General features: G+C 40.8%; 1 protein-coding gene across 1 annotated transcript in view; it reads left to right on the top strand.

Moving 5' to 3' along the window:
* RMND1 (required for meiotic nuclear division 1 homolog) overlaps positions 1–23,347 on the top strand; it is a 33,518-nt gene extending 10,171 nt beyond the window's left edge. The window contains exons 3-12 of the mRNA XM_052645940.1: positions 1,965–2,073; positions 3,950–4,025; positions 6,591–6,630; positions 8,650–8,750; positions 10,655–10,761; positions 11,717–11,781; positions 12,540–12,616; positions 14,971–15,091; positions 22,650–22,766; positions 23,237–23,347. Coding sequence (XP_052501900.1) covers positions 1,965–2,073; positions 3,950–4,025; positions 6,591–6,630; positions 8,650–8,750; positions 10,655–10,761; positions 11,717–11,781; positions 12,540–12,616; positions 14,971–15,091; positions 22,650–22,766; positions 23,237–23,278 — 855 coding nt within the window. The 3' untranslated portion in view covers positions 23,279–23,347. The remainder of the gene's footprint in view (positions 1–1,964; positions 2,074–3,949; positions 4,026–6,590; positions 6,631–8,649; positions 8,751–10,654; positions 10,762–11,716; positions 11,782–12,539; positions 12,617–14,970; positions 15,092–22,649; positions 22,767–23,236) is intronic.
* The last annotated feature ends 381 nt before the right edge of the window (positions 23,348–23,728 follow it).

Below are 23,728 nucleotides of genomic sequence, written 5' to 3'. Positions count from 1 at the left end.
AATCTTAAGCACAGAACCTGTTTCTGTACTCCAGGAAGCAGCTTTCATCTGACCGTACAAATCCGTGTGTTTTTGTCACAGCGCATTCTTACCTCTGTAATGACTGGGAATCAGACTCATCAGATGTGTGCAACTGGAGGGTCCCACATCCATTTAATCTCACATTTGGCAAAAATTTTAGCTTTTTTTGCCTAATTGAGTGAAAATCAATAAGAACAGTGTTTTGCTTCTGAGTGGATAGTTTCCTGATTTTAGGTTCTTCAGGTCCTCTGTGTATTCTTCTGGTGCTTTTTAAACCACACATTAGAACGAAGAAGAGGCAAAGCAGGGTGAAGTCATTTCTTGAGAAGGGGCCAGGAGTTAGGTAACAAAAGTAGGAGGAAGGAAGGAATGTATGTGCTACTTTTCTTAAATTGCATACTAGGAATGTAACAGAAAGGGAAAGAAATTAGGAGCCAAGCTGAGTAAATCTTAGGAATAAATTTTGATTTAGTGACTCATAAAACTCTTTTGACCAACATTGGGCCAAAGCACCATATGTACCAAAGACAGTAGACTCACTAATGTTCTGACAGGTGGATACTAAAATCTAAAATTATGAACAAATGAAAATCCAGATGTAAACTACTTGATAGACTTTTTAACCCTCTTGCATTTTGATGGTTTAACCATATATGTCCCTGGTGGCTCAGACGGTAAAGAATCTGCCTGTGATGTAGAAGCCTGAAGCCTGAAGATGTGATGTTCTATCCCTGGGTCAGGAAGATCCCCTGGAGAAGCAAATGGCAACCCACTACAGTACTCTTACCTGGGGAATCTCATGGACAGAGGAGCCTGATGGGGCTATAGCCCATGAGGTTGCAAAGAGCTGGACACAATTGAGCGACTAACACAAACATGTATATATCTGTGCTGTAATAACAAATAACAGCTGTAACAAATGTTAAACATTTGTGCTTGTCATGGTTCTGAGCAGTTGACATTCATTAGCTTGTGTAAACTTCCCAACAACCTTGTTGTTCTGAGTTGTTTTTTTTTTTTTTAATGAATCTAATTCTGTGCCTGACCTCTGAGCACCTCTACCTCTGCCCGTAGCTTTTGAATTTTATTGACCACATTCAATGGTGAGGAATTTATTTTATATTCTATGTAGTAACCCAGCATACCTACATAGACATGTATGTGACAGAAAACATCATAAAATAAAAGTTACCCTGACTATGAATTATGAACTCTAATATTTTCTTTTTCATTCTATTTTTTTTTAAGCAGGTTTGGGCCAACTAAATCAACATCAGGACTCACTGATAGCTTGTGACCTACAGATTGACAAAAACACCATGTCCTGGGCCATATGCTTGCCATGTGTGTACTGTATACACACAACATAAATACCTACATGTACACACAAGTGAGACTCCTAGTGCAGAAGCCAAAACACTCACCTCCAAACCTGCACTCATTCTCAGATTTGGAGAACTTTCAACCAGAGTGAAGTTAACCAGAGCAAAAAAAAATCTGTAATTCCTTTGTAGATATAGACTAATCTCTGCCTGTTCAAGGCTAGTGGCAGATTACCAAATGACCTCAAATAATAATGTTGCTTGGAGAAAGAGCCATGGAAACTCAAGGTTGGACAGACTTTAAATAGCATTTCATCCTGGCGCCCATACAATCCCTTAATCCTCTCTGTTTTGTTCAGTCTGTGCTTGAAGCACAAGCGATGGGTTGATTCCGTTTTCATCTAGGCCATTTCATCTTTTGGACTAGCAGGAGAGAGTTCTTGCCTAGGTTGAGCTGAAATCTGCCTCTCTGTGATGTCTTGTTCTCCGTCTTTCTCACATCCCTTGTCCGAATCTTTGAGAAAAGGCTCGCCTGCCAGCTTGCAGCACAGAGTCCTCCCTGTAATGTGACCTGTCAGGCGCCTCTTAGTAACCCATGTCATGCTCCTCTCCCTGGTGCAGGACCTGATGCAATGTACTGCGTTTGCAACCGCAGATGAGTATCATCTTGGAAGCCTCTCTCAAGATCTGACGTCCCGTGGATACATCGAAGTGACCAGCTTGCCTCGAGGTACATCTTGAACCAGGGGCCAAGTATGTTAAAATGTATTAGAAAATAATTTTCCTATGATAACTGTCTGAAATATACATTTGTTTAGGTTTCATTTTCAGTTTAAACAACTGTATCATAAAAGGGGTGTTAAATCTCTTTATGCAGATGACAAAGATTAAAATCAGTATGGTTTATTCAGCTTTATTTATAGGATCATTATTTGGGATGATCAAAGGCCATGCCACTTTATTTCTGTCACATTTAAAAGTTATCAGTATTATAGAAGAACCATAAAATTGATAGAAATATTTAAAACTAACAGAATTAGTTAAAAGATAAACACAATGTTTAAAAGGAGAATTAAACTGAGGGTTGTAGGGTAGTGTGAGGAACACTTCTTGAGAAATACATGAAAAAATAAGTGACTTGGAACACTTTAGAAGATCCATGAATTGACCTCAAAGTAGCAAAAATAGTAGGTGGAAAACCTTGCTGCTACAGAGAAAAATTTTGAAAGTCACTGACCCTGTAAGAAACAGTTGAAATGTCATTGTGCTTTTTGGCCTTGATGATCTGACCAGACTATTTGGTGGCAGAAGGAAATACAGTTGACTTAGGAAAACAGCTGTGTCCAGGGCCCCCAAGATGAAAACTTGCCCTGGGGTCTTCTTGGCTGATTGCAGAGGCTGTCAGCAGTGTGGTCGCGTGCATCACAGACGTGGCTTCTCACACCATGCCACTGCCCTGGACCTTGCCTGTTTCATTTGTGGTGGTCTCCACTGTACGTGTGAACCTTGCCCTCCATCCATCGATGTAGTATCAGTACTCAGGGAAGTGTGAGTGCACCAATGTTTAGGATTTGGTCTCTACCTGAATCTTCCATTCCCTGACCTCTATCAGGAACTCTAATGAGGAGCCTAAGTTTAGGCTAAGAAATTATACAGTAATTTGCATGTTAATATTAGTATGTATATTGATTGATAAATTAATGTGTTATTTATAATTTATGATAGAATATTTATTTATAATAAATACTAAAATAATGTACAAAGTAACTATTGGTGAATATTTATATATGTATATGTTTAAAATGTTAAAATATTTTAATAAGCTACCGATGACTGCTGTGGTAGTTCTCATGATTGACTTTGAAATTAAATGTTTTAAAATGGCAGGTATCTTTGTCTCTGTGTGTTTTCCATTTTCCACACTTTCTACAATATAATTTAAAATTCAGCAGAATGAGCAGTTTGAGACTATTAAAATTATATTATTAATAAAATTATAGTTAAAGGAAGAGAATGTATTAATTGCTCTTCAACTTTTATTTTAAATTATTTATAAAAAGTTCAATTCTTTTTAAATTGAAGTACAGTTGATTTTCAGTGTGTTAATTTCAGCTGTAGAGCAAAGTGATTCCATTTTATATTCTTTTTCTATTATGATTTATCTTAGGATATTGGACATAGTTCCCTGTGTTATTTGGTAGGACCTTGTTCTTTATTCCTTCTCTATAGAATAGTTTGCATCTGCTAACCCCAGGCTCCCAATCCATCCCTCCTTCACCCCGCTCCCAAGTTCTTGAGCCATAGTCGTACTGCTGAGACTTTAATAATTATCAACTGGACTAGTGATTACTGAATCAAAATGGGCAAGAATGAGTTTTAAATAGCTCGAATAATAGTGTCACAAGTTGTTGAATATTTTGTTCAAGTAATTTCCTGTGGTCTTCTCATTTCATCATGTTAAATACTTTCAGAAACCTTGGTAGAAAGTGTGACTGTGTTGCAGAGCCCTCCATGGCGTGTGAAGAAATGATCACCAGCACTTTGTTAAAGGTGACCCTTAAACCTTGTGTCACCTTGTGACATAGCTTTTTGCTCTTTCATCACAGATGCAGCAAACATTCTGGTGATGGGTGTGGAAAATTCTGCAAAAGAAGGTGATCCTGGTACAATATTCTTCTTCAGGTAAGACAGGAGAGCAACCGCAGTGGGAGGTGGGCTGTGTGGCCAGGTAATGTGGTCCTTAAAGATGCAGGTATACCTCGTCTCTTAGCAGTAAATGTGTTCAGGATTTGTGATTAAAATTTATCCTTTGGCTGTTACTTGAATAGGAGAGTTTGTTAGTTTTAGGCATCTGCTGGTAAATCCTCTTATAAAGAATTCCACCCCCCTGCCCCAGGGAAGATATCAGGGATTTTTCATTCCTTGTGTTCTAAGTTAACTTTCAGCACTGTGTCATCTTTGTATCATCTGTGCAAGTCATTTATACCATGCATGATTCATGACAGCAAAGGGCGCACTTCACATGTGATCAGAAGAGAGTCTTGGACAAGGCTGAAGTCAGGAACCACTGTTGGAAAAAATGGGGCTCTGCAGGATGCAGGGATTGAGGGAACCGATGGCTTTCCCCACATCTGGCCTGCCTGAGAGCAAGAGGCTGAAGGAGGCTCAGGTTGCAGTCATCAACAGAGGCCCACTCGGGTAACTTGGAGTGTGCTTATCTTTATATATAAATCTGGGTTTTCACTTACTGAGAACATGTAAGTATGGTATTTCCCATTCAGCTTCAGGGCCCCTTCGCAGGTATACATGCTACCTGCCCTGCTGTCTTTTCTTCCTTGCCATTTTCTTCCTTTTCTTTCTTCTCCCTCTGAAACTCTTCAGCTAAAGTTTTAGACCACCTTACCTCTCCAGAGACTTCAGCCTGGGACCCTGCCTCACATACATGCATTCCTTTTCTCTAAAGGTTGTTTTAACACCAGATACTCTGGAGCAGCTGAGTAGGCATGGTGATGATGGTAGAAACCATTTGAAATCATCTAATGTTACCCTCACAACACTGGAAGAGGGCCTTTCCCCACCCCATTCCCCACCTTGCAGCCGAAGAAACCAAGGGTCAGAGGATTGAAGTGAATTACCCACAGTCAAAGGACTGATAGGTGGCAGGACAGAAATACATGGAGCATCCATAAGAATACAGACTTTGGTGAAGTTTCTATGGTCTTAGTTCTTACAATTGCTGATAACTGGCAGCCCTGTCTTTGTGTCTGTGGGTGATTCACAATCAGGTTCAGCATTTAGTCTGAGTAGAATCACATCCCTTTTGACTCGAGTGAGGAATTTGGATTTCTGAAGTCCCCTAGATCAGCACCATCCAGTAGAAATACAGTGCAGGCCACAAGTGCAAGCCACGTATGTAATGATACATTGTTTAATAGCCACATCTTTAATTTAAAAAAAAAGATGAGTTTTAATTTTGAATAGCACTAATAAGAGCATCATATATTACCTAAAATTAACTTTACTGGTGCATTTTATATAATCCAGCATATCAAAACTATTTTCATTTCTACATGTAACCAGTCCACGATTGATGAGATTTATATTCTCCTTTTCTTCCTAAGTGTTTTCCACTCACCGCAGCTCTCAGTTTGGACCAGGCCTGTTTCGGGTGCCTGTTAGTTACACGCAGTCACACAGGGCTTGAGCCCCATACTGTGCAGTTCCTGCGACCCCTCGTCTGCCTGGAGGTGCTTCTCTGAGCTAGTGCTCTGGTTGCTTCAATACCTTCTCCAGTCAGCGTCCTGAGACCCTACACTGGCCTTCTGCCACAGCTCACTCACTGCCTGGTCTCACTGCCTGTCTTCTTACCCCACCACCTGTCTGTCTGTCTGTCTGTCTGTCTGTCTGTAGGCAGGATAATTTGACAGTAGGTGATTCTGATCACTACACTACCCTGCTTAAAATTCCACAGAATGTGACCAAACTCCTGATCACAGCACGAAGTTCCTTCCAGGGTTGTCTCTTGCCAGCTTTGACCCGAGTGCCCCCCTACCCGCCCTCAACCACAGCCACTCACACCTCTACCTCTTTATTCTGCAACTTCGCATGCCTGCCTCACACCTTCTCCCGGAGCTGGGGTGTTTCCTCTGCCGTCTCTCCTCCTTTCATTTTCTCGTTCAGCTTTGCTAGTCGTGTACAAACGGTGTCCCTCCAGTGTGCACCCACGTAGATCCTGTGTAACTCGTAGAACTCAGATTGCCAAGAATTTGGCCAGGGAGTTCTTTTTATTGGGTTGGCCAAGAAGTTCTTTGGGGTTTTTCCGTAAGATGTTACTGATGTATATGTCTGGCCAAGTCCCTTTGCTGTCCACCTGAAACTATCCCAGCATTGTTTGTTAATCGGCTATACCCCAACACAAAATAAAGAATTTAGAATTTTTTAAAAAAATTGAATCAAGTTATGAAACAACCTAGATACGTGAAATAATGTAGTATTACAATAATACTTACTTGGCAAACCACTTGAGAAATCCATGAATTTTTGAGGGGTCAAGTTTTTTAATCAAAAGTTCAAAAAATAGCTTTTGTTTATCATATCCATTCAGGGGTCATCATGTCAAATCCATAATAAATCATATTTTTTTAGATTGCATTCTAGGTACATTCTAGAAGCTACCTAAAGCGTGGCTCTGTGTGTGGCCCTGAAGAATGTATTCCACCTTTAACTAAGTTTATTCTTTTAAATCAGGGAAGGAGCTGCTGTGTTCTGGAATGTGAAAGACCAAACTGTAAGTATAAATAAAGTGCAAAAGTATTAAAACTTAGTTTTCTGAGAATAAATTATTAATTAGCCTTCAATAACCTGAGCCGTTGGATGATAAAATGACAGGTAGTCTTCAGTTTCTTTGCTCAGCGTTACGTGATGTTGATCCTAACACTGTCATCTTCCAAAATTGTCATTTTGACTACAGGTTGCCTACATTTTCTATTCTCTGGGCACACACTGATATGTGGGGAATCAGAAGAATCCTAGCTACACTGCAGATAGAAGTGTACTTCTCACATGATAGCCTACAAGTGAGTAGTGTTCACACAGTTAACTGGAAGCTGGCTGCCCTGAGTTTTATTTTAGATCAAGATCAAGTTTTCTAGAACATTTTCACTCACTGGAATTCACTTCTTTAATATCCCAATCAGGATTTGTTTAATACAGCCTTTTCAGGGGCCATTTGGTAATACACATCAAAACTTTATATTTAACTCAGCAATTTTACATCTAGAAAGTTATCCAAAGAAAATAATCATATTATAGGTGATGAATGCTATATGGAAATGTTCAACACATTATTTACAATAGCAAAAATGAGAAATAACCAAAACACATAATAAGAGAAAGCTTGTTAAGTAGATCTGTAGAATAAAATCTACTGTCCATCGGGTAGAGTCTAGCGCTTAAAAGTCATGTGGGGAAAAAAGCCTGTTTCTGAGGATTGCCTGGTGGGCTTCCCTGGTGGCTCAGATGGTAAAGAATCCACCTGAAATGCGGGAGACCCGAGTTCAATCCCGGGGTTGGGAAGAGCCCCTGGAGGAGGGCATGGTAACCCACTCCTGTATTCTTGCCTGGAGAATCCCCATGGACAGAGGAGCCTGGCGGGCTACAGTCCGTGGGGTCTCAAAGAGCTGGACAAGATTGAGCGACTAAGCACAGCGCAGCACATGATACAGTTAAATTAAAAGAGCAGCTTACAAACCATAACCGATACAACACCAGAGCTGTACTAAAAGTGTGCTTCATACAATCCCAGCTTTACTAAAAGGAGGTACCCACACGCATAGGGGGTGGGAAGAAAGAGACTGCGGAGTGGTTTCCTGGAGAAAAGGAAGCAGAGACGAGCAATAGACGGAAGAAAAACTAACCCAAATGGGCTATTTGAAGTTGCAAAGATGTAAAAGGCTGACAGTACTCAGTAATTTTTTAAGAATGCTTTCGTAAATCTTTGGATTCTAAAATTGGAAATCCCGCCTGCCACAACTAAAAAGAGAAAGATTCCACATGCTGTAACTGTCGATCCCGTGTGCCACAGTGAAGAGTGGACATCCTGCGTGCCACGGTTGCAAGCGTGTGTGTCTTTTGATCTAACAAATCCTGAAGAAATATTTCCACAGGCCCTGAAGATACACGCATCAGGCTGGTGCATGTGACACTGTGTTAGTGGAGAGGAGCAAAAAGTCCCCCATGAATGGACATTTAGAATGGTTAAATCAGTTGTGGTTCCTCCGTTCAGGATATAGCATTGAAAATGTATGTACAGTACCATCCCATTTATATAAAAAGCAAACTAAACATACATATATTTACATGTAGGGGGATGTCTGGAAGGATATACACCAAGTTTAATTAGGATTACCTTCGGGGATTAGGAATGCAGGAGAATAGAGAGATTATCACTTTCTATAACTCTGTGTTGTTTAAATTTTTACAGGTGTTTTACTTAAACATTTTGTGTGTGTGTGTGACAGTTTAAAGAAAACAAGCCATAATGTTGCTATGGTTTCCTCTGGGCTATGGGAAAATGGTTGTTTCTGTTTTCCTCTTTAAGGTCCCCTGTGTTTTCCAAATGTAACAACAAATGGATGTATCCTTCCAGTTAGTTTAGCGTCACTGTGAGTTTGCTTTTTCCTTAAAACCTGAAGAACAAAACAAACATCATTAAATGTAATTTTTTTTTTTAATGTAATTTTTAAAATGTTATAACCATCACTGAGGGGGTCAGGATAATTTCAGGTTAATCTTCCTTTTCTTCTAGATGAAGCAGGTGATGCAAGTTCTAGAAAAACATGAAATTCAGCCCTATGAAATTGCATTGGTTCACTGGGAAAATGAAGAGCTTAACTACACAAAAACAGAGTAAGCACCTTTTTTGTCAAATTTACAAAACAGGCACTTGAAATACCTAGGGAAGGCAGTAGAGAAGATCAGGTCTTTATGAATTTGGAGACAAATTTTGAGGAAAAAAGCTATTAATGCAAACAGAAGGCCAAAGCAATTAATATTAGTGGACAATTTTTTAACTTCTCAGGCTACCCATGAATTAAAACAAGTAGATAGTATAACCCCAAAATAATGTTTCCTAAATAGCCGAAATCAGTAAAAAGTAGTGTGCTTTCGTCAGAATGAACCTGTCAAACTATTCTAGTAACGTTTTTTTCTTAAGTAAATTCTTTTTGCTTTTTTCCTGTTGATTTCGAGCATTAAAAAGTATTAAGTATAATGAAGGGATGCTCTAAGGGAACCACTCACAGGAATGGAGGTGCCTGTAAGAAGTGGGGGCCTGCTGTACCTGCTTAGGTCAAAGCTATGGGGAGACAGCATCCTGGCTGGTTTTCCTGTCCCAGCAAGGGCGCAGAAATCAGGAGAGATGTTAGGGTGGAGAGAGCAGGCAGTGGGAACAGGATTGAAAGGTCTTTATTCTCAAGGAGGTACCTACCTGGTGGAATGTGAGAGTAGGGGCCGGAAAGTCTTGGTGCTGAGAAAGGAAGTGACGCAATCAGAGCTTTAGGGAAATCTGGAAGAGACACCAGCTATAGAAAGAGGAGATGGGCTAAGAGCCAAGTGCCAACTGCCAGTGATGAGCTTTCCTATATCATTTAATCTGACACAGTTGCCGGGATTGCGGTGAGCTAGCTTTTGGGTGAGCTTCAGAGACACCAGGCACCTGACTCATGAGTGAGGACCCAGGTCCACGGTGGGTGCAGAAGAAAGCGATGGTGCGAGCTGGGGACATGACAGATGAGGAGCCAGTAGAATTGTTGCTCATTTTATTTGTGGCCTTGTGGTCACGTTTCCCATCAGTTCCCCGCCCATAGTCTGCCTCCAGACCGCACTGTGACTTACTAGGCATTGTCCCCCACCGACCTGTAGGTGTGCACACACGCACACCCATCTCACAGTCTCTAGAGATTCAAGTCCTTGACTCAGTCCTGGAGCCAGAGATTTGGTTTCATCAGAAGAGACCATCCTCGCCTCCACCAACGCGGTGGGGCTGTGAGTCCTGCCTGTGACCCAGGTGCCTCTGTCTCACTCTGTGTGGGCCGAGCTCCTTCATAAGCGTCTCATCAGCCCTGCCCTCTTTGTCGTGTCTTGTTTCTCCCCAACCTGAGGCTGTTAGAGCGGATTCTGCCCCCTCCCTCCCTCCTCATCCAGCTCCCTTTGTCCATCTCTTCTGGTCTCACATCTCTTGTGAAGGTTTGGCCTGTCCCTTTCCTCTTTGCTTATGATGCTTATATCCCCAAATTCCCTTCCTTCCCTACCTCCCCAGTCATTCCAGAATTGTCTACATATACATCTTAATTTTTCATAACTTCCCAGTCTCCCTCTGCATCCCCGCCACATTAGCGTCATTTTAGATCATACTGTGTGTAGTTATATATTCAGCATTTCTTCACTTAGCAAACTATTGGAACCATTTTCCCTTTTCTACTAATATCCTTTCAAAACACGCTTGTTTACTTTTGTGCTGAATTCCTGTAGATGAACCGTTCTCCTTGCACACTCAGTTTCTTTCCTGATTTCTTACTATTAAACATTTGACCATAAAAAGTTTTCTGTACACAGATCTTTCTTTGCATCTTTCATTATTTCCTTAGGATAAATTCCTAGAAGTGGAATTACTTGGATCATAGGGTATGAGAACATTTGTGAGACTTGATACAAGTTGCCAAAATGACCTCTCAAAAGATTATAAGGTGACTTTTTCAGAAGAGAGAAAGTACTTTTCAAGATTTAGAAAATGCTTTTTCTTTTTTCCTTAGGGGGCAGTCAAAACTTCACAGAGGGGAAATCCGGTTAAATTCAGAGCTGGATTTAGATGACACCATTCTAGAGAAATTTGCTTTCTCAAATGCCCTTTGCCTTTCAGGTAAGTTACTGCTACTTATCAGAGAAGGTATCACGTAGTGTTCATTTCATCCAGGAAGTTAAAGGATTTAGTAGACTTTGTCATATTTTCAGAGTACTTCAGCAAAGCCTTATAATTCCTCCTTTTTTTATTCCAAAAGAATATATATCTAGTATAGAGTATAAAATACAGTATCCATGCTACAGTTAATTGTATACAGTTAATTAATTGCTACAATTAATTGTATTGATAACACTTACCTGTCCAAGAATACTTTTATATTATTGTTGTTGCTGTTGTTATCATCACTCCCTTTGTTCTCTCTGCTTCTGTCTGAGACTGATGGTCTTAGGCTGTCTCTAATCCAGGCAGAGAAAGCTCAGCCTTGTCTGATTGGGCACAGGCCTCTTTGTAGAAAAGTACACCCTGGTTTTTCACAATAATGGGACAGAGGGTCACAGTGGCTCTCAGTTTTTCCGGATAGATCCGTACACCTGTATGAAACTGTGGAAGTTCTCCAAGAAAGGTTCCTGCCACTAGTCTATACCAGGCTGCTCAGATGGCCTGTGCATACCAGCCAGGAGGCTTTGGGACTTCTGAGCTGTACCTGCTGCCCGGAGGAGCGGAAGGGAAGGCTAGGAGAGTCTGGTTCCTGCCCCAGCTACAGAGCCACCCTTCATTCCAGGGCGTAGCTCTTCCTCTGGGCCTCTGAGATGTGGTATGAGAAAATCAGGGATTTTACCCAGAGTAGCTTTGATCTGCCAGCAGAGCTTGGAAACTGACTCACTGTCTTCTAGCTTTTTCTACGTAGTGCCCTCTTCTGTAATATAATAAGTAACTGTTCTAAAATGTCAGTTTCATATTTTTTGGATATCTGCTTCTTAAACTATTGTTAAATGGCAGTGAAGGTACTTGCAGTTTTGCATTTTGTAGAAATGTGATGATAAATGTTCCATCGTTAATCTTTTTTCTCTAGTGAAACTTGCTATCTGGGAAGCATCACTGGATAAATTTGTTGAATCTATTCAGTCGATTCCAGAGGTATTATACTAATTTTATGCTTGTTTTTGAAGATTGAGTTCTATTGGGGAAAAATACAAATTTCACACTATAATGATGAATTTAGAAGTACAACAAACCAGTAATGAATGGTAAGAAAGCTACACTGAATTTAAGCAGGAAAAAAAACCAGTTACATGTAAAATGATAAAGTAAGAAACCTTTTAAAATTTAAAATTCAAATTTTGTGTGTTTGTGACTCCATGGACTTGTTGCCCACCAGGCTCCTCGATCTGAGAAATTTTTCAGGCAAGAATACTGGAGTGGGTAGCCCTTTCCTCCTCCAGAGGATCTTCCCAACCCAGGAATCAAACCTGTGTCTCCTGAATTAGCAGGCAGATTCTTCATCACTGAGCCACCTGGGAAGCCAAAATTCAAATTAGCTTTCTCTAATGGTATAATATTTTTAATGTAACTGAATTGAAAGGAAATAAAATGAAATGTTTCCCGTCAAGGAAATTGTGACCACTTTTCTCAATTAAAGAAACAAATGTTTTGACAAGTTCTGAGAAAAGTAGTAGCATGAAAAATGCATCTATAGTTATATCAGAATTTCAAACTACATGTGTTAAAAATCATGCCTACTGTAATTAACTTTGTTTTTACTATGGAGGAATAGTCATACTTGGGAAAAGAGCCCCTGGTTTCTCAATAAGAGATTAGGAATGTACATCATAGAACATGCTAGTGAGAAGGGACACGTGTGTATGTATGTATCTATTTCTCCCCCTCCCAAATAGGCTTTAAAAGCTGGGAAGAAAGTGAAACTATCTCATGAAGAAGTTATGCAGAAAATGGGTGAACTCTTTGCCCTAAGGTAAAATTTTCTCTGTAAGTGATACACTTCGTATATTTAACAATCAGCAGAAAATATCCCTGTATAGTAAAGAGCAAGCATTTGTACCTTCATGGGAATTGCAGCTGTTTTTATTTCATTTGTTATAAGCGTGAACAACTCTGACCCATTAGAAGCAGCTGGGCTGTGTTAGGACTTTACTGGAAGAAATTCTGCCTGTGCAAGAGAGACCACAATTAATCTACAATAAACCTCCGTTGGAGAGCACAGTAGGTGTTCTCCGGAGGTGGAAAGACACATTCTAGAATTTGAACAATGGGAATTCTCAGTACAAGTCTGTCACTGCATCAGAACTCTAAATAGACCGAATAGCTACAGAAAAGTGATGTATCATCTTTCGCTGACTCTGAGACACCATAAGATGCCATAGGAAAGTGAAAATGCTACCAGCTAGCATATGAGACAATGCTTTTTTACCACAATTTTACTTTTGCGCTTCCTGAAACAGCTCTTTTAGTCTTATTTAGATGTAGATTTATCACATTTTGTGTATTCCCAGGCATAGATAAAAAGGAAAACATGAGGGAAGTAAGTTGTCTAAGACAATGACAGCTGAGTCACACTTGCCACCTGTAAGACATCATCACTTTTAAAGATGCCTGTGTTTTCAGAGATGTTAAAAATGGGAAGAACAGTGTCTTAAAACTGATGAAGTACAATAGTGCATCATTTAAAATTAAGTTAAATTAAAAGGCCTTCAGTTTATTTTATTCTTGTAGTTTTCCCAGGATTTATGGAGTGAAACATCCTGAATCTTGCTGTTTTTCTCACTAGGCAGCCTTCTTGGTGCTTCAGCCCTTCCATGTGTGGGATGAGAGACTGGGGTTTGTTGTCAGTAGTATACCTAAGGGTTGTTGTTCCACATTTTCCTTAGATATTAAAACTTGGCCTGGCGAGGAGAAGTGGGCCAGCGTTCCATCACCCATGCCTTCCTCATAGCTCAGGGACCCCAACTCAGGACACCAACAAAAATAAAAACCCTATGTCAGGAGCATCCTGCAGCCCATCTAAAGCCTCGAGCTTGCTAAGAAGTGGGATACAGAGACTTCTCTCTCCTCTGCTCTTAATGATGTGAGCAGAATTCCGTATAGTGAATTACTATATCAAAACTCAGAAATTAGGACTAAATATGTTTAGGTTTGTGAATAGTTTCTATAGAGCCTTACTGTTCTTATCCTAAGTTTTCTTCTTTTTACAATGAGTGCTTATGTGTTATTCAAAGGAATATGGTGAGTCTATAAAGAGATATAGTAGAAATGTGGCAGGTTATATCGGGTGAGAAATTAAGTCATAAATTACAGATGTGGTCTAATCCCACTTGTAGACAAATAGCATAAATATTCATATGCCTCTTGATGTGTATACATACTACCAGACATGTAGGTGTGTGTGCCCATGTGTGCAAAGAAGCAGATCCTGAAGGACAACAGCAGGGTGTTGGCAGGGCCTAAAGGAATTGAGTTGTGGTGTTAGGGTAAAGGGCCTACCAGGGTTTTCTGAGTTCTTCTCCAGGGTTTTTCTTTTTTATAGTGAAAAACTATTTATGTGTTACTTCTACAATGTAAATTTTCTTTTAAAAACAAGCTCAGGCTTCATATGTAAAAGGGTAGAAAGAGAGAGAATTTGCTTATCCAGTGTTTGATCAAACACTGGAAGGATACTGAGGAAACCAGTAGTCATGTGAATACCTATCCACACACACCCATGCGTGCATGTGTCACGAACTTGAATGAAAAAAGAAGCTTCAAAATTTTTTACATTGGGTTTTCTTTTATCTGCTTCATAACTGTCAGTGTAAATATTGAATTAATTTGGTTGCAGATGAAATTTTTTTATTTACATGTTTCTCAGAAGTATTGTAAGAATCAGCATTCAAAACTTTTTATAACATGCCATACAAATAAGAAATTAAACATATTTACAAAACAGAAATAAATTCACAGACATAGAAAACTTGTGGTTACCAGTGGGGATGGGGGAGATAAATTAGGGAGTTTGGGAATAACATATGCACACTGCTGTATATAAAATAGGGAAACAACAAGCTCCTACTGTGTAGCATAGGAACTATACTCAATATCTTGTAATAACCTATAATGGAAAAGAACTGAAAGAGAATATATATATATATATAGAGAGAGAGAGAGATATCTATGTATGTATAATTGAATCACTGCTGTACACTTAAAACTAACACAACATTGTAAATTAACTACACTCCAATCAATGAATAAATACCTTCAAAAAAGAAAATAGAGACCATGATTTTTTAATTCAAGATACAAATTAAAAGTTATGATTTTCCTTTTTTTAAGACACCGTATAAACTTGAGTTCAGACTTCTTGATTGCTCCTGATTTCTACTGGGACAGAGAAAATCTGGAAGAACTTTACGATAAAACTTGTCGGTTCCTCAGCATTGCTCGTAGAGTTAAGGTATGTATTTTGCACTTCTACTGAGAGAGAAAGACACAGTGTCACCTCTAAGTTGTATGACAGTGTGAAGAGAATTTTTTAATTAAGTAAACATGTCTAATTGCTTTTGAAGAAATGTCTCTTTTGACTTCTGGACAGATCTCTAGATTTCCCACTCTCCTGTGTACAGACAGTTTTCAGCTTTCACATCAAAGGATATTCTGAATTTTACTCTAGAGGCTCAGTAAGATTGGTGAGAGTCTGGAGGCCTAGTAATCCAGTAGGAGGTTTCTCATCAAGTTTCAAGCAAGAGTTTGGGAGGTCCAGAACTTTACTGGCAACAGCGAGAATAAGAATGAAACTTTTTAAAAAGAATCCTTTAAGACAGATGAAGTGGTCGGTATGGGGAGGCCAGGGAGAGAGAAGAGTAAGGATGACCGGTGTTTGCTGTGGGCAACAGGTAGAAAGATGGCAGACGTAGAAAGGTTGGGGGGAGGAGGAGGAGCCACGTTTGAGATATGTGGAGAGTACAGTAGCAAGAGAACAGCCAGTTAGAACGGTTTCAGGAGCATTTAGAAGCATGGGAGCAAAGTTGAGAGAGGCAGCTGATGGAATGATGGACATGGGTGGAGGTGGTCATGATGGAGGTAAGCCCCACGGGGGTGGAGAGTAGGAAACACACTGGACGTTGGTGTCATGTGCGCACGTAGTTCTGCGACGTTTAATCACGTGTAGATCCAGGTAACCACAAGGTCTGGATACAGGTCTGTCCTGTGACCACAAAGATCTGCCTTGTCTCCTTACAGTAACACCACCGTCCCTCGCCCACCATTCCTAACCCTGGGCAGTGACTAATCTATTCCCCAGCTCTGTAATTTTGTCATTTGGGGATTGTTATATAAATAGAACCTTACTGTGTGTCTTCTAAAATGGGCTTTTTTCAATGAGTATAACACCCTTGAGATCCCTCCAAGTCATTGTCTATATCAAGCCCTGCCTTCCTATGAGCTACCTAGACATTTGGAGGGGATTCCATTTTGATTCATCTGTATCGTTTTTTAGTATGTCTCACTGCATAGATATTTGGTGGTTGCTGTAGGTAATCCATTATGCATACCTTTATCACAATCCACTCTTTTCGACATTTCGCCAGATTAAATCAAGTAGGGAAACTGTACGACATGTATATCCCTCTGCTCTTCACTTTGAGAACTTCATCAATGTTTCAGTTTTTGCTTTGACCACCAGCATAATTCAGAAGACTCAAGAGGAGAAGGAAATTCTCTCATATTTACCCATGTTTTGTTCTTTCCTTTGTTCTTTTTTTTTTTCTTCAGTGAGTTCTAAGATTGCTTTTTCTATTGTTTGCTCTCTATTGCAAGAACATTCTTTAGCCATTCTTTCAGGGTAAGTCTGCGAAAGCATAGTCTCTTCAGTTTTTCTTCATCTCAGAATATCTAGACTTCCCCTTCATTCCTGGAGGATCTTTTTTTCCCTAGATGAAGGATTCCAAGTGACAATTCTTTTCTTTCAACACCTAAAAATTCCTGTCCCACTTTCTTCGGGCCTTCATGGTTTCAAAAATCTGTTCTATCTCTGGTAATCTCAAATCTTTAGTTATACGCCAATGAGTCTTTGAGGCGCTCTTCTCTTTTTTCCTAATCTTTTCAACAAATGGTGCTAGAACAATTGGATAGCCATGTTAAAAAAAAAAAAATGAGCCCTAGTCTTTCTTTATACCATTTCTAAATGAATTAGAGACTTTTAAATATAAAAGGTAAAATTATAAAAGCTCAGGAAGAAAATATAGGGAAAAAGGCCTCATGACCTTGGGGAAGGCAAAAATTTGTTAGGACAAAAAAAAAAATCATGAACCTTACAGAAAGAATTTGATAAGTTGAACTTAATCAAAACTAAAACTACTGGTCTTTGAAGGACACTCTTTCGAATATGAAGGGCAGAGGCTTCCCTGGTGGGCCAGTGGCTAAGACTCCATGCTGCCCATGCGGGGGTCTGGGTTGGATCCCTGGTCAAGGAACTTGATTCCACATGCTACAACTAAGAGTTTGCATGCTGCAGCTGAAAGTCCCTCTTGCCTCGATGAAGACTGATAATCCCGCATGCCCCAGCTAAGTCCAGGTGCAGCCAAATAAATAAATATTTTTTAATTAAAAAATAAATATGAAAAGGCAGATCACAGATATATTGAGAATATTTCCTCCCACAGGTTGGAAGGAAATATTCTCTACATATAAGCTGACAAAAGACTGGTCTGGAATTCTTTCCGCTCAAAAAGACAACTCGGGTTTTCAAATGGGCAAAAAGATTTGACATCTCAAAATATGTGAACGGTCAAGTGAATGTGAGAAGATGCTCAGTGTTATTGTCTGTCAGGGAAGTGCAAACTAAATGTCCAGTGCGCTGTCACTAGACACACATTAGGATGACTACAATTAAAAGGACTGACAATCCCACGTGTCAGTAGGGATGTGGAGCAAATGGAGGTTTCATACGTGACTTGAGAGAATATACATTGGTACAACTGCTTTCCACAACAGCCCGGCAGTTCCTCAGAAATTTAATTGTGTTACTGTATGATCCAACGATTTGATCCTGAGTATTTACTCACGAGAAATGAAAACATATGTGCTCACATTGATTTGTACCTGCATCTTCATAGCAGCTTTAGTCATAAAAGCCAAAAACTGAAAACAGTGAAACGGCCACTAATAGGTGAATGGATAAAGCAACTGTGGGGTAGCCATACAATGGAATACCACTCAGCAGTAGAAAACAGTTACCGATCCATGCAATAGCGTGGATGAATATCAGGATCATTATGCTGAGTGAGAAGAATCTAGACACAGCAGAATACATGCTACTATATTTACAGGAAATTCTAGAAAGACCAACTTGTAGTTACAGAAAATAGACCAGTGGTTCCCTGGAGCCGTAGATTTCAAAGGGGCACAGGGATTTGGGGTGATGGCAATGTCACTTCAGTACTTCCATGGTTGTATATCTGTCAGAAGTCTTCAAACTGTATATTCTTAGAATAGAGACATTATTGTATGTAAATTATGCCTCAAGGAAAATTTGGAAATAAAGCCTCTTCTGAGAATTCTTTAATGACATTAAACAAAAGCATCAACCTTGCTGAGCAGCGGTACTTAACTGGGGACGAATCTGAAAGTGCTCAAGAGTTACGGCTCTTAGATGTCTCCCCTTGTCCTCTTGGAATGAAGATGTTTGGTGGAACCCTGACTGTTGGGATGAAGTGTACAGATTATTGCCACCAAGCAAATGTAGACCTTTACTGGTAACCAGCCTGTAGTGCTGAGTTGGGTTAGTAACAGTTGCTGAGCAATAACTAAGATAAACCAGCTGCATGGCAAGTGTGAACCCAGCCCTTCATTCTGTTTCCTTCCTCACATCGTGGCATCCTTTGATATTGATGCCTGCGGTGTCCTTCGCATGTCCCTTGTGGACAGGAGTACAGGAGAAAGCCTCGGATCACGGTCACTAACAATGAAGGTGGTTCGAGCAGGAAGCATCCTGCGTGTGTGGCCCAGAGGAGCAGCAGAAAGGAATGTCTTTTAGGAATTTGGGATGAGCACTACATTCAACGTGAAAGTCACAGCTGAAGATGAGAAATCTCAACACAGGATCAATCATGCACGTAGATGTGCAGTGACGAAATCAACTAGCTGGAAGAAGATGACAGAGCCAAGCAGGAAGGGGAACCCTGGAGAAAGTGCCACTGCGTCTTCACCAAGCAGCCGGAGTGGATATCCTAAGAGGGCACATGGGACTCACCAGGGACGGTGCTCCTCCGAGTGGCTAGGCTTCCTCCATGCCCAGTGTAGGAAAGTCAACCCTGCAGCCCAGGAGCAGGTGGGCAGGGTCCCCTCAGTCCCACTACTGGAAGAGTCCTGGAACATGTCCATTCTGTGGTATTTTTAAGAAAAAAAAATTTACGTGAGCTCTGTGCAGCTATAATGCTGATTTCTGAATCCTTAACCAAGTACCCAGGAGAATGTATGCATTGCACTTAATCAGTGCTGTAAATAAGTGGAAAATAATTCGGGTAGTGTCCTAAAGGATAAAAATAAAAGTATGTTTAAATTTGGCACCACCTGCCTCTCTGCTTCTGCAGTACTTTGTTCGCATTCCTTGGGGGCTTCCCTGGTAGCTCAGATGGTAAAGAATCTGCCTGCAATGAGGGAGACCCAGGTTCGATCCCTGGGTCGGGAAGATCCTCTGGAGAAGGGAATGGCAACCCACTCCAGTGTTATTGCCTGGAGAATCCTATGGACAGAGGAGCCTGGAGAGCTACAGTCTTTGGGGTTGCAAAGTCAGATACGACTGAGCGACTAACACTTTCTTAGGGGCAGCAGTTCATGCACTACGTTGTACTGATCTAGTGAAGTGTACAGGTTTGGTTCCTGGTAAGAACCCCCTTCCCACCTTCCCAGTGTAGTTTCTTGAGGCAAGGAGAGAGCACATCTTAGTGCGTCTGCCTCTTCTTACAAGGTTGTTAATTTCAGTTCAGTTCAGTCGCTCAGTCGTGTCCGACTCTTTGCGACCCCATGAATCACAGCACACCAGGCCTCCCTGTATATCACCATCTCCCGGGGTTCACTCAGACTCACGTCCATCGAGTCAGTGATGCCATCCAGCCATCTCATCCTCTGTCGTCCCCTTCTCCTCCTGCCCCCAATCCTCCCAGCATCAGTCTTTTCCAGTGAGTCAGCTCTTCGCATGAGGTGGCCAAACTACTGGAGTTTCAGCTTCAGCATCATTCCTTCCAAAGAAATCCCAGGGCTGATCTCCTTCAGAATGGACTGGTTGGATCTCCTTGCAGTCCAAGGGACTCTCAAGAGTCTTCTCCAACACCACAGTTCAAAAGCATCAATTCTTCGGCGCTCAGCCTTCTTCACAGTCCAACTCTCACACCCATATGTGACCACTGGAAAAACCATAGCCTTGACTAGATGGACCTTTGTTGGCAAAGTTAAACTCCATCTAAACTTAATCACTACCCCCAAAGACCTCATCTCTGGATACCATCACACTGGAGGTTAGCTAGGCTTTCAGCATGAATTTGAGGGAACAAACCATTCCACCCATATTACCAGCGGTCCCTGGAAGTCCACTTTTTCTTTAGAAGCTAAAGGACTTCCCTAGAGGTCCGGTGGTTAAGACTTGAGTTTCCTCTGCAGGGGGCACAGGTTTGATACCTGGTCAGGGAGCTAAGATCCTACATGTTGCAGGGCAAGTAAGCCCACGTGATACAGCAACTGAGCCCGTGTTCTGCCAACAAGAGAAGGCTATGCACACGCTCAAACTGAAGCAAGTCTGAGCGCTGCCACAAAGACCTAGTGTGGTCAAAATAAAGAGTTAATGCTACTTTTTAAAAAATTGTAGTTTGAGAAATGCTAAATTGAAGATGCAAGAAGGAAACCAATAAGATGGTGTTTTATAGACAGAAATTCGGGCAGAGCAGTTTAAAAGGGAAGCATTGTGTTTACAAACAGGTTTTGAAATGTTTGCCAAAATTTTGGTGATATGTTTAATAAAGATGTTTGTCTCCAGCATCCAAAGAAATAACAGTAAAGCAAGAAATTCGGGCAGAGGAGAAATCGGGATTAACCATTTATCAAAAGTTTTTCTTAAATCAGTCTTTCTTAAAATGTGGGATACATACACTTGTATAAGAGATGAACTTAGGTAACATATGGATCCTGAAATAACATGTAAGCATGAAAGCAAGTAACACTTGTGTTCCATGTTGAAAAGAAACGCTCTAGTTTGGCTTTCATGGCTCTTGACTGGCCCTCTGATGTGTAAGCTCACACTTTCCCAAGCATCAGGCTCCACTTTATGCAGCCAATACCATTTCACATCATGCAGATTTTCCATTTTTTGGCAATGATACTTTCCTTCTGAAATAACCAGAATTTCTAAGTCTTTGACTTGAATGCAGTTGGCTCATGTGTACCACAGAAGCAGTGATGGTGGGATGGAAACACCCAAGTCCAGGAGACATCTCCACAGACCATCTGGGCACAATCAGAGAGAGTGAAGAGCTGGAAGACAGGAGGCACAAGATCAGGACTCTGGGAACTGTCATCCACACTCAAGGGGAGGCCCACGAAGTCTCAGAATACAATGTCGGAGGCAGAATTTGGTCCCTAGAGGAGAAGAGCCAAAAGGAAGCTTGTTTCCAGGTGTTGTCAAACACTTGAGTTAATTGAGGTCTTGTAATCTAACCAAGAAAGGGTGTTAAAGTTACTCATGAGACATCTGGAAGTTTCAGGGGAGTTGAGGTAATATCTACAACTTCTAAGGGCTAAATTGGGTGCTGAGGAAGTGGAAGAAGAAAATGTCTTCAGTCAGAGTTGAAGGAAAATCGAAGAGGGTTGGGTCAGCATTTTGAAAAGAGAAGCAAGCCTAAGGCTGAGCATATTTATAGACCAAGATCAGGCAGCCGGTAGCAATAGGAAGAGGAAGGAGGCAGCGCTGTTATAAACATTTATACAAAGTGGCAACTGCAAGGTGCCCATGGAGTCTGGAGGAGTGGGCAAACACGTGTTACCAGTGTGGCTCCAGGTGTTCACTGTCACAGTGCTGTCCCGTCCTCCTCTTTGTGACCCCATGGACTGAAGCTCACCAGGCCTCTTTCCATGGAATTTTGCAGGCAAGAATACTGGAGTGGATTGCCATTTCCTGCTCTGGGGTTCGCTCTCACAGTTTAATGTTCAGTGCAAAATCGTGGTAAAAATGGCGCACTAGCACATGTCAGTCAACCCAGACATGCATCTGTGATGTGCCTCGAATTTCCACCGAACATACCTGCACTCTCGGCATACATACCTCAGAAATTATCAAGGGGAATCCAGAAACTAGTTTTAAAAATTTGTCTTCCAGACTCTGTAATTTCCAAAGGAAGGTGAGATACAGAGAGATTAAGGAAGTATACCTTGTCAGTGGTCACATTCAAGTCTTTAATACAAGAGTCTGTTTCCTGTGACCCTCAAATAGCTTGTAGGATATCAGAAGGCAAACCTAGAGCGTCTGCAGTTAAGCGTTAAGAGCAGTGCCATCTAGCGGCGATGGGTAGCAGGTCAAGTTTTGTGTTCGGGAATTTCTGACAGTGGGACTTAAGAACAGTTTTAATATTGCAGACGGTAATCATTGTTTTTGCCATCTTCAGGCCATACTAAAAGAATCGTATTTCAAGTTTTCTTTTAACTGCTTAAAATTTACCAAGGGCAATGATGAAAAACTAGGACTCCAAAAACTTTTAGATCTTCCATCAAAATCTTAACGAATATAAGAGCTTTGATATGCCACCTATTTTTTGCAGTCACATTTGTGCATTACAAAATGTCCCGGTGGATTCACAGAAAGGAGACAGGTAGCTCTGGCAGTTTGCCTTTGGAGAGAGCCGAGGAGCAAGAATTGAAGGGCTCACCGCATACCTATTTGAAACTCGGAAATTTGAAGCAGGCAACTGTTATCTTCAGTGAGTTCATTTAAATACACAGGGTACTTTCTTGGATTTTTACTGCTGTAGGTCATGAATGAAAAGCTTCAGCACTGCATGGAGCTAACAGATCTGATGCGGAATCACCTGACGGAGAAGAGGACACTCCGCCTGGAGTGGATGATTGTCATCCTTATTACCATAGAGGTAAGTTAAAACTTTTATGAAAGCAACTGAACAGAAGATAACAGCAGGAAAGAACATGACTTTGTCCTAAATACTTGTCTGTCTGCAAATGAGGCAAGTTACAAGTGACTGCGGTAATATTTTGAAAATGCATTAAAGTATGATTTTTGGAAAAGTTCCACATTTTATCTGGCTGTGCTGCGTGGCTTGTGGGATCTTAGTTCCCTGACCAGGGACTGAAAACGGGCCACAGCAGTCAAAGTGCCAAATTGTAACCACTGGATTGCCAGGAAATTCCCTCATTCTAAGAGATGGCATTTAGAGAGTTCTCACTATAAATGTGTAACATGCAGCCCAGCAGCACGCGCCTGTGCCTCAGATGTGCAATAACAAAGTTGTTCTTATTCCAGGAGCATTTTTCATGAATCACAATCAGAAAAGTCATCTTAGGTTTGTGCCAGTGATATGTCATACTTCTTTTTATTTGTAAGGTGCTGTTTGAACTGGGACGAGTATTTTTTCTGATTAAGTGATGACCAAAGGAAAAGTATGGTTGCAAGACACTCGAGTTCTGCAATCAAACGTTAAGTATCATCTACTGAGATGCCTTTTAATAGGTATTTTTTCCTAAATCAAGGAATTGTTACAATGATCTTTTTCAGTTTCTAGTATTGCTGCTTGAATAAAAACTATTAAGAACCCAGCATCTGGGTCTATAACACTGATAATGTGAAAGGATGTTCATGTTATGTATTTTAAAGAACTTTGGATAATCTTGGTATCTGGGATATTTGGGCATTGCTCCTAACCTACCCCCAGGGAGTCCCAATCTTGGCCCTAAGAAAACATAACAAAAACTCCAGTTCTGAAATACAGAAAATAGGCTTTAATGGCAGAAATTGACTTTGCATCCTGTTTTTATGTGGCATAATGAGTGTGCTCACTGGCACTTTCATTAATCCATACTTTCCATCCTTTCACTA

The sequence above is a fragment of the Budorcas taxicolor genome, chromosome 9 (genome assembly GCF_023091745.1).
Source record: "Budorcas taxicolor isolate Tak-1 chromosome 9, Takin1.1, whole genome shotgun sequence".
Lineage (NCBI taxonomy): Eukaryota > Metazoa > Chordata > Mammalia > Artiodactyla > Bovidae > Budorcas > Budorcas taxicolor.
Note: the sequence above shows the minus strand (reverse complement) of the source record. Positions and strands in the feature narration are given on the sequence as shown.